The 19,057-nt window shown below is 39.7% G+C and overlaps 1 protein-coding gene across 1 annotated transcript in view; it reads right to left on the minus strand.

Annotated features, from left to right (window-relative positions):
* Nucleotides 1-2,338: 2,338 nt before the first annotated feature.
* LOC100136521 (vertebrate ancient opsin) overlaps nucleotides 2,339-19,057 on the minus strand; it is a 57,989-nt gene continuing 41,270 nt past the window's right edge. Inside the window, 1 exon segment of the mRNA NM_001123626.1 lies at nucleotides 2,339-2,380. Within this exon segment, the coding sequence (NP_001117098.1) occupies nucleotides 2,339-2,380 (42 nt within the window).

A 19,057-nucleotide genomic window follows, 5' to 3' on the forward strand; every position in this document is an offset into this window, starting at 1 on the left:
TTACGGTAGATCATTAATGAGACATTGCAGGGATCTAGCTTGCGGACTTAACATAAAACTTGAGTCATCTAGTCATCTATGGCAAGACTTGATATTGGCTTGACATAGCTTCAAGAATTTTTATTAGAATAGTGTGCAACGACCCCATAGGACAGGACATGACAGGAACAGACACTGGACACAAACAGACATTGAAGATAGTGGATTGAATATGGTGGTGCGGAATGCCTCACGATAAAAACGTAATATTCAATATCTGTAAAATGGACTAAATATTAGCACTTCGTTCCGACTTTGATCCACTTATTTGTGGGCAATAACCGTCAATCTGGATAACACCACAAAACAAATAAGGCTAGAGAAGTTATTCAACAAATATTACCAACACAGTTGTAATAATGGAGCTGTGAGTCAGGAAGCAGGTTCAGGTGAAATGTTTAATAAAACAAAACAAAGAACGAGACAATTTCATAAGGCTACACAGCGGTACAAAATAATAATACCAACTGAAGAGTGAACATAAGAGAGTGACATAAAGGGGAGGAAATGATGAAGGTAATGAAGTCCAGGTGTGAACCATAATGATTAACCGATGCGCGTAATGATGAGTGCCAGGTGTGCGTAAAGATGAATCCCAGGACCAGTGGTTAGTATTCCGGTGATGTCGTACGTCGGAGGAGCAGATGTGTAATTATAAATATGGTATCAAAATGTTAAAATCAGATTTCTCCCTGGCTGATCATTGTCTGCAGCCGGCTCTGATCATAGTTAATGAAACAAGCAGGGAGAGTGAGCTCATCTGTGGTGGTCAGCGAACCCTCAACCTCCTGACCCATAGCCCCGTGTTTATAAACGCAGGGTTGCTACAATTATTGTTATTTGTGGTCGTAAACATTATTTTGAGTTAATTCTATGAGGGGGGAGGGGCTGGTCCAAATAAAAGTGTCATAGAAAGATGCACCCCCCTCCCCACATGACCCTCCCCCTTGTACTGTAAAATAAATTGAACACCTTCCCCCCTCATAGAATTAACTTTCTATGACACTTTTATTTGGACCAGCCCCTCCCCCCAGTAAATGTTGATCTGTCCCTAAATGCATAGAAATATAATTAATAGAATGTGAGTCTCCTTTCAAGTCAATGAGCCATACTTTCTATTTCTATAGATAACTATAGAAAAATTGGGCCCTAAAGACCAAGCTCTGATATCATCTGTTTATGTTTCAGTTTTACTTATGAATTCATGGGCCGAGCAAAGTTAGCTGTGTAGTTGGGAAGTGATGATTTATTATTTCCAAAACACAGCACACAATGTAAATTGCATCCTCATGCTAATGTCTAAGAGCCTCCTTTCACAAATAAAATTACCAAGGATGTTTGTACGTTTTTCAAAACAATCCTTGGGTGACTTGGGGAGGGAGCATGAGTGAGTGGATGTCAGGGAGCTTCCTTCTTTGTATTTGAGCAGGAAGTGTGGAGGCTTACTAGTTGTTGAATAGTCAAGCAAGTGGCCGCTTATCTGACGCAGTGACATCATACAACATGCATAAATGAATGATTTACAATATGTGTACTTGGAGCCAAAGGATCAGATAAATATTTTGAGAGATAAACTACCCTTGAAGGTTATTAAACATGGTGTCCCTTACAGATAGGTGTATTATGTAATGCATGTAGATGTGTATGAGTATGCATACCTAGGTGGTGTGTGTGTGTGTGTGTGTGTGTGTGTGTGTGTGTGTGTGTGTGTGTGTGTGTGTGTGTGTGTGTGTGTGTGAGAACAGGTGTAGAAGCTATGGCTGCAGGGTCAGAACTGGTGAAGACTGGACAGATGACAGTCACCAGAGCTGTCCTCAGCCTATTAGGACAGACCGAAGTCAAGGACACAGATCTGCTGGTTGCACGCTACTACCAGAACCAGACACACACAGTGAGTCCCAAAGTTCCACAGATGACATTATAAAAGGTTAATTCGTGTTTAAACCAAGTTCTAAAGCAATATACCTACAAAATGTTTATGATGGGTCACAGTTTAACACCCTTTGAAAACAAGAAGAGGATCTCTGTTGATCTGTTATGAAATAGAACAATAAATGGTCAAATAAATACACAGCCAGGAGAGTGTTAGATTCTCATTTTAATTTGTGTAGTTTATCTTCCGTTATTCATTTACTTATTAAATAGAGCAGACAACTTAATTGCCTATCAACAATGCTTGACAGGAATTTGTTTTACTGTGAATTATATTACAGACAGTACAATCAGTGCAGTGCTGTGTGACACCATTCTTCCACAATAAATTCCATAATGTGGTGTTTTGTTGATGGAAAACACTGTCTCAAGCGCGGCTCCAGAATCCCCAGTTCAGTTGGGTTGAGACCTGGTGACACACACACACACACACACACACACACACACACACACACACACACACACACACACACACACACACACACACACACACACACACACACACACACACACACACACTCCCTTTAAACCCCATATGCTCTTTTGAGAACCCTCTTTCAAAGTCACTGAGATCTTATAGACAAAATAATTGGGCAACTGGGCATTTTTATACATGATGGGGGATGTAAATTGCTTAATTAACTCAGGAACCACACCCGTGTGGAAGTACCTGCTTTCAATATACTTTATATGCCTAATTTACTCAAGCATTTCCTTTATTTTCGCAGTTACCGAGTGCGGCAATTTATTGATTATGTAAAGATGTTGATTATAATAGTACTGAATTAATGTTGGAGGTAGTGTTGTCACGGTGCCAGATTTTTTACTTCAATACCGATACCAGGTTTAGTGTCATATACTCTATCCCGAAATGATACTCAATACCAAAACGATACCACAAAGAAAATAAAAAAATTGTATTAGCTAGTCACAGAATAACCACTGGGTTTTAATTTTTATTTTTTTTTATTGAATAATTTGTTGATAACTGGTAGAATAAATAAAATAGCAAATAGAATAGGTTCTATTCTATATTACATTTCTTACAAAAATAATACACCATATTAAATATCAGAAGAATACCTTCAATTTTCCTTATGCAAAACCATATCAGAGACTCAGAGCAGAAAAAACGATTTCACAATTACTACCATAAAAAAATGGATTTGATACATTTCAGGGTTCATTTGCTCATCAATGGCCATAATATTGTGTTAAATGACATTCATTAGACCTATAATTCGTAATTCATAACAGCTAAATAAGTTCATGTATTAAATTAATTGTTTAACCACTCCACAAATTTCTTGTTAACAAACTATAGTTTTGGCAAGTCAGTTAGGACATCTACTTTGTGCATGAAGCAAGTCATTTTTCCAACAATTGTTTACAGACAGATTATTTCACTTATAATTCACTGTATCACAATTCCAGTGGGTCAGCAGTTTACATACACTAAGTTGACTGTGCCTTTAAACAGCTTGGAAAATCCTAGAAAATAATGTCATGGCTTTAGAAGCTTCTGATAGGCTAATTGACATCATTTGAGTCAATTGGAGGTGTACCTGTGGATGAATTTCAAGGCCTACCTTCAAACTCAGTGCTTGACATCATGGGAAAATCAAAAGAAATCAGCCAAGGCCTCAGAAAAAGAATTGTAGACCACAAGTCTGGTTCAATCCTTGGGAGCAATTTCTAAACGCCTGCAGGTACCACATTCATTTGTACAAACAATAGTACACAAGTATAAACACCATGGGACCATGCAGCCGTCATACCGCTCAGAAAGGAGACCCGTTCTGTATCCTAGAGATGAACGTACTTTGGTGCGAAAAGTGCAAATCATTCCCAGAACAACAGTAAAGGACCTTGTGAAGATGCAGGAGGAAACAGGTATAAAAGTATCTATATCCACAGTAAAAACTAGTCCTATATCGAAATAACCTGAAAGGCCGCTCAGCAAGGAAGAAGCCACTGCTCCAAAACCGCCACTGCACATGAGGACAAAGATCATACTTTTTGGAGAAATGTCCTCTGGTCTGATGAAACAAAAAAATAATTGTTTGGCCATAATGACCATTGTTATGTTTGGAGGAAAAAGGGGGAAGCTTGCAAGCCGAAGAACACCATCCCAGCTGTGAAGCATGGGTGTGGCAGCATCATGTTGTGTAGGTGTTTTGCTGCAGGAGGGACTGGTCCACTTCACAAAATAGATGGCATTATTTAAGAACAATCCTGTCGAATTGGTTGTTTTTTGTGATGTAACTAAGGACAGTATAACAACATTACTGTATCTCTGAATGTATATATTTCCCATTGATCAGATATCAGATTCACATCCAAATGTTGGGGAACTTATATGATTAAATCGGATGTTATCCTACTAAATGAGAGAATTATTTTTTATGTAAATTCCAGTCAGTGACCACACCCTCGTGAGCACAGACATTATGTCGGCGTCATGGAACGCGCCCTTTTCCCAGAGTGCATAAAACCCACTTCTAAGAAAATGTACATTAGACCAGACAGCGTGAAGCGGTGGCAACATGGCTGAGAAATGGTTTAAACTAGAGACCAAGCAGGTGGACGGTGTGAACTGGACGTCACGAATGGTTAAAAAATCTACAAAATGAAAGACGTGAGGACGTGTGTCCCCACGCTGAAATGGTTACCACTCTATAGGCCAGCGAAACCGAGAGCGTGAGCTGAATGGTACGGAATGGCTAGACACTCTGAAACTTTCCTGAGTAAAGAAGATGAAGACTACACAGGAACATTGAGTCTGCAGCTGTTTAACCTGTTAGGGCTAGGGGGCAGTATTGACACGGCTGGATAAAAAACGTACCCGATTTAATCTGGTTACTACTCCTGCCCAGTAACTAGAATATGCATATAATTATTGGCTTTGGATAGAAAACACTCCAAAGTTTCTAAAACTGTTTGAATGGTGTCTGTGAGTATAACAGAACTCAAATGGCAGGTCAAAACCCGAGAGATTCCTTTACAGGAAGTGGCCTGTCTGACCATTTATTGTCTTTCTTTGACATCTCATTCAATTACAAAGGATCTCTGCGGTAACGTGACAATTCCCACGGCTCCAATAGGCTCTCAGAGCCCGGGAAAAACCTGAATGTCGTCATTTCAGCCCCAGGCTGAAACACATTATCGCCTTTCTCAAGTGGCCGATCAAGGGACTGTGGGCGTTTTTTCCTCTGTTTTCCCGAAAAGGAGATTCCCGGTCGGAATATTATCGCTTTTTTACGAGATAAATTGCATAAAAATTGATTTTAAACAGCGGTTGACATGCTTTGAGGTACGGTATTGGAATATTTAGAATTTTTTTGTCACGAATTGCGCCATGCGGGCGACCCTGATTTACCCTTTCGGATAGTGTCTGGGACGCACGAACAAAACGCCGCTATTCGGATATAACGATGGATTATTTTGGACCCAACCAACATTTGTTATTGAAGTAGCAGTCCTGGGAGTGCATTCTGACGAAGACAACAAAAGGTAATCAAACTTTTATAATAGTAAATCTGATTTTGGTGAAGGCTAAACTTGCCGGGTGTCTAAATAGCTAGCCCGTGATGGCTGGGCTATGTACTAAGAATAATGCAAAATGTGCTTTCACCAAAAAGCTATTTTAAAATCGAACATATCGAGTGCATAGAGGAGTTCTGTATCTATAATTCTTAAAATAATTGTTATGCTTTTTGTGAATGTTTATCGTGAGTAATTTAGTAAATTGTTAGTAAATTCCCCGGAAGTTTGCGGGGGGTATGCTAGTTCTGAACGTCATATGCTAATGTAAAAAGCTGTTTTTTGATATAAATATGAACTTGATTGAACAAAACATGCATGTATTGTATAACATAATGTCCTAGGGTTGTCATCTGATGAAGATCATCAAAGGTTAGTGCTGCATTTAGCTGTCTTCTGGGTTTATGTGACATTATATGCTAGCTTGAAAAATGGGTGTCTGATTATTTCTGGCTGGGTACTCTACTGACATAATCTAATGTTTTCCTTTCGTTGTAAAGCCTTTTTGAAATCGGACAGTGTGGTTAGATTAACGAGAGTCTTGTCTTTAAATAGCTGTAAAATAGTCATATGTTTGAGAAATTGAAGTAATAGGATTTTTAAGGTATTTGAAAATCGCGCCACTGGATTACACTGGCTGTTACGTAGGTGGGACGATTACGGATTGCTACAAAGAGGAAATGCCAGGCTGCGCAGAGACGCAAGAGATAGATTTAAAAAGAATCTGAGATCGAATCAACATTGTCAGCCCTTTTCAATGCAACAAACCAAACCAAATCTGACTTCGCAAGATTGAGTAAGTGGTTTTGTTGAAGGTAGAGCCAGAACACAGTAGAGTAGAATTCTATTGGTGAGGTAGCGGTATTTCAATCATTCGCAAGTGAATGCGCTTTTCAGATCAGTTCAGAGCGCAGAGCCGTTCATGTGCACATTTGTTGATATTCTTTGCTAGTTAGCGAGTTATTAGCCCAGTTATAGATAAGTATATCTCAGCAATGGGGAGTTACTGCTTCCTACAAGATCACTAAACATTTAGGCTACATTTTAAGTCTTTGAAAAGCCAGTAATGTAAAAAAACGTATTTCTTCAATAAAGGGGCAGTATTGAAGCTTGAATATGCAAATAAGCCAATTGGCAGAAGGGTAGCCTACATTGTCTTATTCTCTGTATGGTAATAATTATTATTTTTATTTTGTAGAGTGGTTTCTTGCATCATACATTGCAATACAATACATGCAATTTACAGTCACCTATTTGGCCCCCGGTGTTACATTTACATTTTAGTAACTTAGCAGACGCTGTTATCCAGAGCAGAGGTGGGTAGTATATGGGGCATTGGTGACCAAACAGATGGCACTGTGATCGACTGCATCCAATTTGTTGAGTAGACTGTTGGAGGCTATTTTGTAAATGACATCGCCGAAGTTGAGGATCAGTAGGATGGTCAGTTTTACGAGTGTATGTTTAGCAGCATGAGTGAAGGATGCTTTGTTGCGAAATAGGATGCCGATTCTAGATTTCATTTTGAATTGGAGATGCTTAATGTGAGTCTGGAAGGAGAGTTTATAGTCTAGCCAGACACCTAGGTATTTGTAGATATCCACATATTCTAAGTCAGAACCGTCCAGAGTTGTGATGCTGGACGGGCGGGCAGGTGCGGGCAGCGATCAGTTTAAGAGCATGCATTTAGTTTTACTTGCATTTAAGAGCAGTTGGAGGCCACGGAAGGAGAGTTGTATGGCATTTAAGCTTGTCTGGAGGTTAGTTAACACAGTGTCCAGAGAAGGGTCAGAGGTATACAGAATGGTGTCATCTGCGTAGAGGTGGATCAGAAAATCACCAGCAGCAAGACCGACATCATTGATGTATACAGAGAAGAGAGTTGGCCCGAGAATTGAACCCTGTGGCACCCCCATAGAGACTGCCAGAGGTCCAGACAACAGGCCCTCCGATTTTACACACTGAACTCTATCAGATAAGTAGTTGGTGAACCAGGCGAGGCAATCATTTGAGAAACCAAGGCTGTTGAGTCTGCCAATAAGAATGTGGTAATTGACAGAGTTGAAAGCCTTGGCCAGGTCGATGAATACGGCTGCACAGTAATGTCTCTTATCGATGGCGATTACGATATCGTATTATTATTATGTGTGCGTGACTAAATGGGTGAGACTTTATAGTAAGTACAATGCCATGCGATATAGAGTCTTTATGGATGTGCTATGAATGGCTGGAGGTGTCTCACTTCAAACTAAGTATTACAGGACACTAAATGAAGTGTACATAAATTGGTTATTAACGTTCTGCTGATTTATGAAGGCTCTCATGATCCACAGTTTACTGTAGGGTTTGAGGGGTATTTAAATGGGTTGATGGACCTGCTAAGCTTGTATTTGTGTATGTGTGTGCGCGCACGTGTGTACGTGCGTGTGTGCGGGCATGCATGTGTGGGTCTGAACCAAGATTATTTTAATTAACATAAATACATTTAGCAACTCCTCGTTTCCACACATAGCCTGCAAGCTACTGATGCAGACGTTTGAAACATCTACATTTTAAAAAGTCTAATAAATCCATATAATATAGCCTACACCTTCACAATAAATCCATTATTTATTCTAGACAGGAAAAATAGAGACATGATATGAAGAAAATGTATTCTATTTCAGAATAACAGAATAGGGTACTCTGAGTTGTCCTTATGTTAGGTCCTGATCTGGCTATGCCATATGGCTGTGGGCTACACTAGTTAATTTAGCAGACAAGATTTGCTTAGAATTCCGTGGTATTATTTTATATTATTTTTTGTATGAAGAATACTATTGAACAAAGCTGAATAAAATAGAAAGGATATTTTCACCAAACAATTTGAGGTAGTGGGCACATGTGGCTATTCAAGTGGTTAACAAAGAAACAGGTACTCCTATATGCATAATTTAGAGTTATTTAAGTAACTTTAGTTGTGATACAAATGTGGGGCTATATGTTTAGATTTTTAATACATTCTAAGGCTGCATGATGCGACTCTAATGATGATTTTTTTTTAAGTCACATGAGCTCAGCTTTTTTTGCAGGCTGTACACACTTCATCAGTCTCTCAGTCACAATTTGACAAGCACTTGATAATGCCTCGAATTTCCCGGCGGCATCCCTTTGTGTGGCCATAATGCCGCCTAAAAAAATCCATGCCTTTTGCAGTCAGTGGCCTTTGTGCCCATAGGCTGAAAATAATTATAATTATAATTCCGTTCTCCCTGGTCGCTGCATGCTCCGAACAACCTCTCACTCACATGACTCTCTGTCGTATGATCGGTTCTTTCTCACAGGCTGCAAGTAAAGACACATCCGGGATGCACCTCTGCGTGTCCTTATCCAATTTCGAGGCGCATATTGAAGATATTGGAAGAACTGTCCACATTTACTTTTCGGCAGCCAACAAGATGAGTAAGACTAACGAACATCAAAGCACTAGCCTATGGCAAACTACTATCACCTATAGTACAAAAGTTGACCTATTTTGAGCGAGAAATAAATATTTCAAGCATAGTCTTGGACTGTTGTGGGATGCGATAGATCCCAAATTAATACAACCACTAGCATAAAAAAAAGGCTGATGCAACATATCAGAATGTTTATCTTAAAATGTTGATAAACTATTAGACTATTCCATCACATTATAAGCGCAGCAAGCGCACACGGCAGTAGGCCATAAGAGCAAATGTTCCATTAATGGGAAAACACCATTATCAAAAGTGACTGCAAATGCGATTATGCACGTAATGCTTTTATCATAAAGGTACACTTTTATGTTGAAAATTATCTTGACACTCGTGCGCTGTGTATGTACTGTATGCCAGTTAGGCTCTACACCCAGTTGTAAAGCGGATGAATGTGCTTAATTTTAAAGAATTTATTTGGCCACTTTAGTTGTGATACAATCCTTATCAAAACATGTAGGCCTATGGGCTAGGCTGCAAAAAAAAGGTGCAGTGCCTTCGGGATGTAGTCAGAACCCTTGAATTTTCCCACATTTTGTTAGGTTACAGCCTTATTCTAAAATTGATTCAATTGGGGTTTTTTTCTTCATCAATCTACACACAATACCACATAATTACAAAGCAAAAACAGGTATTTAGACATTTTTGCTCATTTATAAAACTTTTAAAATGTAAATATCACATTTGCATAAGGATTCAGACCCTTTACTCAACTTTGGCAGTGATTACAGCCTTGTGTCTTCTTGGGCATGACACTTATGGGTGGTCGTTGACCAGCTCCATTATTGCAATAATTAATCGATATTACAGGTTGATTGTTTGAAGAAATTGAAAGTCTCTTCTCCCTTACTTGATTAGAATTTCCATGACATAGGCCTGGCCTATAGAAAGCTGATGGAATTCTCCTCTTTTTAATGGAGGCCATCACTCTGTTTTCTAACGCAATTGCATAGCTTATAGAAATGTTGCGCAACATGAGCTCATGGGCTCTCATGATGTATTTGAGTAGATTTTCGATTATGGAGCTAGCCAACAACACAGCTAACACAATCACTTCAATCACTGAAGCTGTAAAGACTGCAAACTAGCTGCACAATTTAGTTTTACCTTTTTTTGAATTGACATTTCTTTGTATATATCCATAAAATGATGCCAGCTGATTTATGATTTTGACTGGCTAAGAAACGCTGCCTGCCTGTCTGTATCGTCCCTACTCCTGACCCCTGACCCCTGACCCTGACACATGGAGATAGAATATGAATATTGAAACACTTTTGCAAATGTCGGAGAGACAGACAGCAAGGTTTATACAAATCACCGCAGTTTAAAACGAAATGTTAGTCTAAAAGAAATGTGAGATAATGTCTAGATGCTTTAATAGTGGAGATCAATTTTATAATTTGCCTGGCTGGGCAGATGAGACAGTAGATTGCGCAGTCAGATGGAACAGAGTAAATAGGCATTTATATTGGTTTATTGGTAACTTGTGGAATAGACACCGGTTGGAATGCTCTATTAACTTCTTTGGGATAGGGGGCAGTATTTTCACGGCCGGATAAAAAACGTACCCGATTTAATCTGGTTACTACTCCTGCCCAGAACTAAGAATATGCATATAATTAGTAGATTTGGATAGGAAACACTCTAAAGTTTCTAAAACTGTTTGAATGGTGTCTGTGAGTATAACATAACTCATATGGCAGGCCAAAACCTGAGAAGATTCCATACAGGAAGTGCCCTGTCTGACAATTTGTTGTCCTTCTGTCGCATCTCTATCGAAAATACAGCATCGGTGCTGTAACGTGACATTTTACATCCTGTCGGGCTGTATCACCACCTGGTACGGCAACTGCTCCGCCCATAACCGTACGGCTCTCCAGAGGGTAGTGAGGTCTGCACAACGCATCACCGGGGGCAAACTACCTGCCCTCCAGGACAGCTACACCACCCGATGTCACAGGAAGGCCAAAAAGATCATCAAGGACAACAACCACCCGAGCCACTGCCTGTTCACCCCGCTATCATCCAGAAGGAGAGGTCAGTACAGGTGCATCAAAGCAGGGACCGAGAGACTGAAAAACAGCTTCTATCTCAAGGCCATCAGACTGTTAAACACCCATCACTAACATTGAGTGGCTGCTGCCAACATACTGACTCAATTCCAGCCACTTTAATAATGGAAAAATTTATGTAATAAATGTATCACTAGCCACTTTAAACAATGCCACTTCATATAATGTTTACATACCCTACATTACTCATCTCATATGTATATACTGTACTCTATACCATCTACTGTATCTTGCCATCTTGATGTAATGTATCACTAGACACTTTAAACAATGCCACTTTAATATGTTTACATATCCTACATTACTCATCGCATATGTATGCACTGTACTCTATACCATCCACTGCATCTTGCCTATGCCGTTCTATACCATCACTCATTCATATATTTTTTAATGTACATATTCTTATTCATTCCTTTACACTTGTGTGTATAAGGTAATTGTTTTGAAATTGTTAAGTTAGATTTCTCGTTGGATATTACTGCATTGTCGGAACTAGAAGCACAAGCATTTCGCTACACTCGCATTAACATCTGCTAACCATGTGTATATGACAAATAAAATGTGATTTGATTTGATGATTTATGAAGCCTTTATAAGGTGAACTTCATTTAAAGGGGGACCGTCAGTTGTACGCACAAGCGCAGCCTGCCTAGCTACTGCCACCTTGAGAAGATTGAGACAAATTACTTGACAGACTCCATCCTCTCTATCCGTACATGACGTGAGACAAATTTGACAGAATTATCAAAAGTAACAAACATTCTAGTCCAAAACCATTTTTCATTTTCTAGTATATACCCTATGAAAGTCCCATCTACTTCTTGGTTCAAGTAATGTGTTGTTTTTGAATGGGCGTCAAGCTTATATAGTGAACAAAAATATAAACACAACATGCAACAATTTCAATGATTTTACGGAGTTACAGCTCATATAAGGAAATCAGTCAATTTATATAAATTCATTAGGCCCTAATCTATGGATTTCACAGGACTGGGCAGGGGCCACCCGCTGAGGAGCCAGGCCCAGCCAATCAGAATGAGTTTTTCCCCACAAAGGGGCTTTATTACAGACATAAATACTCCTCAGCTTCATCAGCTGTCCGGGGTGGCTGGTCTCAGAAGATCTGGTGGAGAAGACAGGTGTGGAAGTGCTGGGCTGGCATGGTTACACGTGGTCTGCGGTTGTGAGGCTGGTTGGACATACTGCCAAATTCTCTAAAACAACATTGGAGGCAGCTTATGGTAGAGAAATGAGACATCCAATTCTCTGGCAACAGCTCTGGTAGACATTCCTGCAGTCAGCATGCCAATTGCACGCTCCCTCAAAACTTGAGATATCTGTTGCATTGTTTTGTGTGACAAAACTGCACATTTTAGAGTGTCCTTTTATTGTCCCCAGCACAAGTTGCACCTGTGTAATGATCATGATATTTAATCAGTTTCTTGATATGCCACACCTGTCTGGTGGATGGATTGCCTTGGCAAAGGAGAAATCCTCACTAACAGGGATGTAAACAAATTTGTGCACAAAATTAGAGAAATTAGCTTTTGGTGGGTATAAAACATTTCTGTTATCTTTTATATCACCTCATGAAACATAGGACCAACACTTTATAAGTTGCGTTTAGATTTTTGTTCAGTAAATCCTAAAATTCATAAAAAATGCATGATTTTTGTTTCTTCATGAAAATCATTTACGATATACAGCGTGTAAAGTTCTATTCGTATTTGGGATTAATTTACCTTTACCCAATGCCTTTTATGAAGGTTTTCGAGTACAAAAAATTGCAATTGAAAACCATCAGGTAGAAGGAATTTTTTCATTTTACATTTTACTCATTTAGCAGACACTCTTATCCAGAGCGATTTACAGTAGTGAATGCATACATTTCATACATTTTTCACCGTACTGGTCCCCCGTGGGAATCGAACCCACAACCCTGGCGTTGCAAACACCATGCTCTACCAACTGAGACACACGGGACTATATATCTGAAATGAACATGTTTTCCTGAATTTGATTATACTGTATAAACTTGAAGCCCATTCAAAAACAGTAACCAGGAAGTAGGCAGGACTTTCATAGCATATTAGTAATTTCCGGTGTGTGACTTTGGGAACAACAGGTAAAATAAGGGATATGGGAGAGTGCTTGACGACGACATGTCCAACCTTAATCCTGCAGTGCAATAGATTACTGTTCTTTCTCTGGTTTAGAAGTGCAGCATTCAGTTGTTCGATCAATGAACAATAGATTGATAGATTGACAATTGCAGCTATAAGTAAGAGATTAATTTCTACTTTAAGGGATGTGTTACATTTTTCATTTTCTATTATGGAGTAGAAAGATGGCATATAATACTTTCACTTCTTCAAGAAATTAAAATAAGCTTGTTTTCCAGTGTCATTGATTATACTACTGGCCCTCATGTTCACTGCTTAAGTGTGGCAGATCAGCTGCAATTCAACTCTAGACTTGTCTTGTATATGTGCTCTTTTGTTAATTTTTAGTTCCAAGTGTCCTAAGTATGATGAAGTTTGCTACTTTCAGTTTTACTTTCAACTTTTTGTCATTTTAAGGTTCTCCTGCAGTCATGGACCAGATGCTTGAACAGATGTCTCTCATTTGCGCATGACCCTCTTGAGTCGGTAGCTTGTACCACTCTGTTGCTTGCTGTGACTATTACACAGAAAGGAATGTCGGCCCCTATGATGGAGCCTAATTGCAGGAGCTAGTGAGATGGGCAGGGCCAGGGCTAGGGTCTAGGGCAGGGGACTGCAATGTGTGGCTCTGGAGAAGCATGTAGCTCTGCTTGTTTGGGTTCCCAACCCCTGGGCTAGTGGCTAGGAAACTGCAGCTAACAATGCACACACTCTTTCACCGTCACGCACTTTCTTTTCAGGAACTCTGCAGTGAAAGCAGCATTTTACCTTTCCAGCACTTTAAGTCTTTTAGTGGCCTGATAATGGATTGATTACATTAACAAATTAAGTTTAAATAGTACAGATGATTGAACATGAAATAGATTAATCCAGTCTAGGCCCAGCAATGTGGAGAGAGCCATGTGTCTCTCACACTTTAGTGATGTGAAATTAATACGGGAAATGTCTGGTCTGCTAGTGGCTGCCCATTTCACCTCCTATGTGCCCATTTCACAGTTCCTAAAACCAGTCGAGCCATCACCACCACAGACATCAGCCATCTGTTTTGGATCTGCTCTCTGCCACACAAAATGGCAGCCTGGTATTAGCAGAAAAGGTTAAATCTGGTACTTTTTCCCCAAAAGATAGCAATCAAAGAACATGAAGCTTACATTGCATTCAGTGCGGGGGAAGATTAGTGTCACAATATTGACGCCTAGAGACAAGCCTCAGAGACATGATGACTAGGTGAATACATTGCATTCAATGAGATTGATGCATAGATACTGTATAGCTCAAGTTGTTGAAACAAGTCAATTGCATTCATGATGTCAATTCTCTCTCACTATTCTCTAATCCAGGAATCAACAATTACATTCAGTCACGGGCCAATTCTGTCTAGTAGCAAATTGACCACAAGAAGCCCAGACAGAGATAATATTTTCAAACCTTGCTTACATTTATATACGATCAGATGTCTCTCTGTTATGAATGGGAATACTTGGGAACAGATTTCCAACATTTGAATCATTTAGAGCTGATTTCCTGGTGTTTTTACAGTCTTTTTTGTCCAACAATGAACCCCCCCCCCTCATAATGTTGCTACCTGTATACTAGTAGCATTACAAGCCTACACTGCTTGCAAAGCATCATATCCTCTCTTTTCTAGCTAGCAACCTTATTCAGCTTGTCAACTTGTGACTGTGACCTGCTCCAAAATCATGTCTACACACATTGATGGGATTGAGACATGGGAGACAGCCAGCCACATTTCTAACTTGCCAAGTTAGCTAACATCAGCTAAAGATTTTTATGCTGATGGTCCTGTTGGTCAATGTCATGGCATTGCATACCAAAAGTTGTCTGCCAAAGTTTAAGGGCCAAAAATGATCCACTCAATTTAGTCAATATAATTGCACTCCTTACCAGAAGTTGTACACCAAAAGTTGAGCGCCCAAAATTGCCTGCCAAATTAGTCAATTTACCATCTAGAAAATAACACAATATTAAATATACTAGCTACAGTGCCTTGCAAAAGTATTCATCCTCCTTGGCATTTTTCCTATTTCTTGCATTACAACCTGTAATTTAAATAGATTTTTATTTGGATTTCATGTAATGAACATACAGTCGTGGCCAAAAGTTTTGAGAATGACACAAATACAAATGTTCACAAAGTCTGCTGCCTCAGTCTGTATAATGGCAATTTGCTTATACTCCAGAATGTTATGAAGAGTGATCAGATGAATTGCAATTAAAGTCCCTCTTTGCCATGCAAATGAACTGAATCCCCCAAAAACATTCCCACTGCATTTCACCCCTGCCACAAAAGGACCAGCTGACATCATGTGAGTGATTCTCTCGTTACTACAGGTGTGAGTGTTGACGAGGACAAGGCTGGAGATCACTCTGTCATTCTGATTGATTTCGAATAACAGACTGGAAACTTCAAAAGGAGGGTGCTGCTTGGAATCATTGTTCTTCCTCTGTCAATCATGGTTACCTGCAAGGAAACATGTGCCGTCATCATTGCTTTGCACAAAAAGGGCTTCACAGGCAAGGATATTGCTGCCAGTAAGATTGCACGTAAATCAACCAGTTATCAGATCATCAAGAACTTCAAGGAGAGCGGTTCAACTGTTGTGAAGAAGGCTTCAGGGCACCCATGAAAGTCCAGCAAGCATCAGGACCGTCTCCTAAAGTTGATTCAGCTGCGGGATCGGGGCACCACCTTTACAGGGCTTGCTCAGGAATGGCAGCAGGCAGGTGTGAGTGCATCTGCACGCACAGTGAGGCGAAGACTTTTGGAGGATGGCCTGGTGTCAAGAAGGGCAGCAAAGAAGCCAAAGGAGCACCTTGCCATAAGGCAAATGTGATAACGTTGACATCAGCAAACCGCTCGCCCACATGACGCCATGCACGCTGTCTACCACCTGCCCGGTACAGTTGAAACCGGGATTAATCCGTGAAGAGCACTCTTCTCCAGCATGCCAGTGGCACACAGATGAGCACACAGATGAGCTTCCCTGAGACGGTTTCTGACAGTTTGTGCAGAAATTCTTTGGTTTTGCAAACCGAGTTTCATCAGCTGTCTGGGTGGCTGTTCTCAGATGATCCCACAGGTGAAGAACTGGATGTGGAGGTCCTGGGCTTTTGTGGTTACACGTGCTCTGCGGTTGTGAGGCCTGTTGGACTTACATGCCAAAACTTGAAACATCTGTGGCATTGTGTTGTGTGACAAAACTGCACATTTTAGAATGGCCTTTTATTGTCCCCAGCACAAGGTGCACCTGTGTAATTATCATGCTGTTTTATCAGCTTCTTGATATGCCACACCTGTCTGGTGGGTGGATTATCTTGGCAAAGGATAAATGCTCACTAACAGGATGTAAACTAATTAGTGCACAGCATTTTTGAGACATAAGCTTTTTGTGTGTTTGGAACATTTCTGGGATCTTTTATTTCAGCTCATGAAACATGGGACCAACACTTTACATGTTGCGTATATTTAGCATAAATCACCATGAAGAGAATGACATTCATATCTATAATTATGCATTTATGTGTAGTACAGATCAGGGACCCATGATGACATTTTGTTACTGTAATTCTGTTACCAGGTGTTAATCCATTTCACTTACTGTAGTTCAGTAACCAAAAAAGGTTAGGGTTAGGATGTCATAGATCAAAGTCAATGTGTCATGTCATAGCTAACACCCGATTCTTCCTGCATACATCTTAGAATTTTTCATTAGGAGAAGAAACAGTACTTAACAGAGTTTTTGGAAAAAGTGGTCACATAAAAAACTGAGGGAGATTTTACTGGAATTCTGTTAGCAAACTTTGCATTTGCACAGTTCTTCCAGAAAATCTGTTTTTGTAAATAGTTCAGTGTAAACTGTTATACAGTGGCTTGCGAAAGTATTCACCCCCTAGGCATTATTCCTATTTTGTTGACTTACAACCTGGAATTAAAATAGATTGTTGGGGGGTATGTATCATTTGATTTACACAACATGCCTACCACTTTGAAGAAGCAAAATATTGTTTATTGTGAAACAAACAAGAAATAAGAAGAAAAAAAAAGAACTTGAGCGCGCATAACTATTCACCCCCCCCCCCCCCAAAGTCAATACGCTGTGAGCTACCTTTTGCAGCATTTACAGCTGCACGTCTCTTTGGGTATGTCTCTATAAGCTTGGCACATCTAGCCACTGGGATTTTTGCCCATTCTTCAAGGCAAAACTGCTCCAGCTCCTTCAAGTTGGATAGGTTCCGCTGGTGTACAGCAATCTTTAAGTCATACCCGAGATTCTCAATTGGATTGAGGTCTGGGCTTTGACTAGGCAATTCAAAGACATTTAAAAGTTTCCCCTTAAACCACTTGAGTGTTGCTTTTGCAGAATGCTTAGGGTTATTGCCCTGCTGGAAGGTGAACCTCCATCCCTGTCTCAAATCTCTGGAAGACTGAAACAGGTTTCCCTAGAGAATTTCCATGTACATAGCACCATCCATCATTCCCTCAATTCTGACCAGTTTCCCAGTCCCCGCAGATTATGGTGCCACCACCATACTTCACTGTGGGAATGGTATGCTCAGGGTGATGAGAGGTGTTGGGTTTGCGCCAAAAAGCAACATTTTAGTCTCATCTGACTAGAGTACCTTCTTCCATATGTTTGGGGAGTCTCCCACGCCAAAATTACAATCTTTGTCCCCATGTGCAGTTGCAAACCGTAGTCTGGCTTTTTTATGGCGGTTTTGGAACAGTGGCTTCTTCCTTGCTGAGCAGCCTTTCAGGTTATGTCAATATAGGACTCGTTTTACTGTTGATATAGATACATTTGTTAAAAAAAATGTAAAAAATGTACATTTGTACCTGTTTCCTCCAACATCTTCACAAGGTCCTTTGTTGTTGTTCTGGGATTGATTTGCACTTTTGCTGAGTGGTTGAAAAACGAGTGTATGTAATCTGAACAAGAATAGACTGACGAGTTTCAGAAGAAAGTCATTGTTTCTGACCATTTTGAGCTTGTAATCTAACTCACAAACTCACATCTGATGCTCCAGATATTCAACTAGTCTAATGAAGAGCAGTTTTATTGCTTCTGTAATCAGCACAAACGTTTTCAGCTGTGCTAACAGAATTGCAAAAGGGTTTCCTAATGATCAATTAGCCTTTTAAAATGATAAACTTGGATTTGATAACACAACGTGCCATTGGAACACAGGAGTGATGGTTAGTAATAATTGGCCTCTGTACGCCTATGTAGATATTCCATAAAAAATCTGCCGTTTATGGTCGTTTATGCTACAATGGTCATTTAGAACATTAACAATGTTTACACTGTATTTCTGATCAATTTGATGCCATATAAATGGTCAAAAAAGTGATTTTCTTTAAAAAACAAGGACATTTCTAAGTGACCCCAAACTTTTGAACAGTAGTGTATACTGAGATCATGTGACACTTAGATTGCACACAAGTGGACTTTATTTAACTAATTATGTGACTTCTGAAGGTAATTGGTTGCACCAGATCTTATTTAGGTGCTTCATATGCACGTACCACTTTTCCATTTAGAATTTTTTTAAACAAGTTATTTTCTTTATTTCACTTCACCGATTTGGACTATTTTGTGTATGTCCATTACATGAAATCCAAATAAAAATCAATTTAAATTACAAGTTGTAATGCAACAAAATAGGAAAAATGCCAAAGGGGATGAATACTTTTGCAAGGCACTGTACTTAGTAATTGTGCATGAAGTAGTATGCCTTGTTCAACTTTGAAATGTAATGTTTTTTGTTTGGCATACATTTTAAAGTGAAAAAT

This window comes from Salmo salar, chromosome ssa18 (assembly GCF_905237065.1).
Source record: "Salmo salar chromosome ssa18, Ssal_v3.1, whole genome shotgun sequence".
NCBI classification, from domain to species: domain Eukaryota; kingdom Metazoa; phylum Chordata; class Actinopteri; order Salmoniformes; family Salmonidae; genus Salmo; species Salmo salar.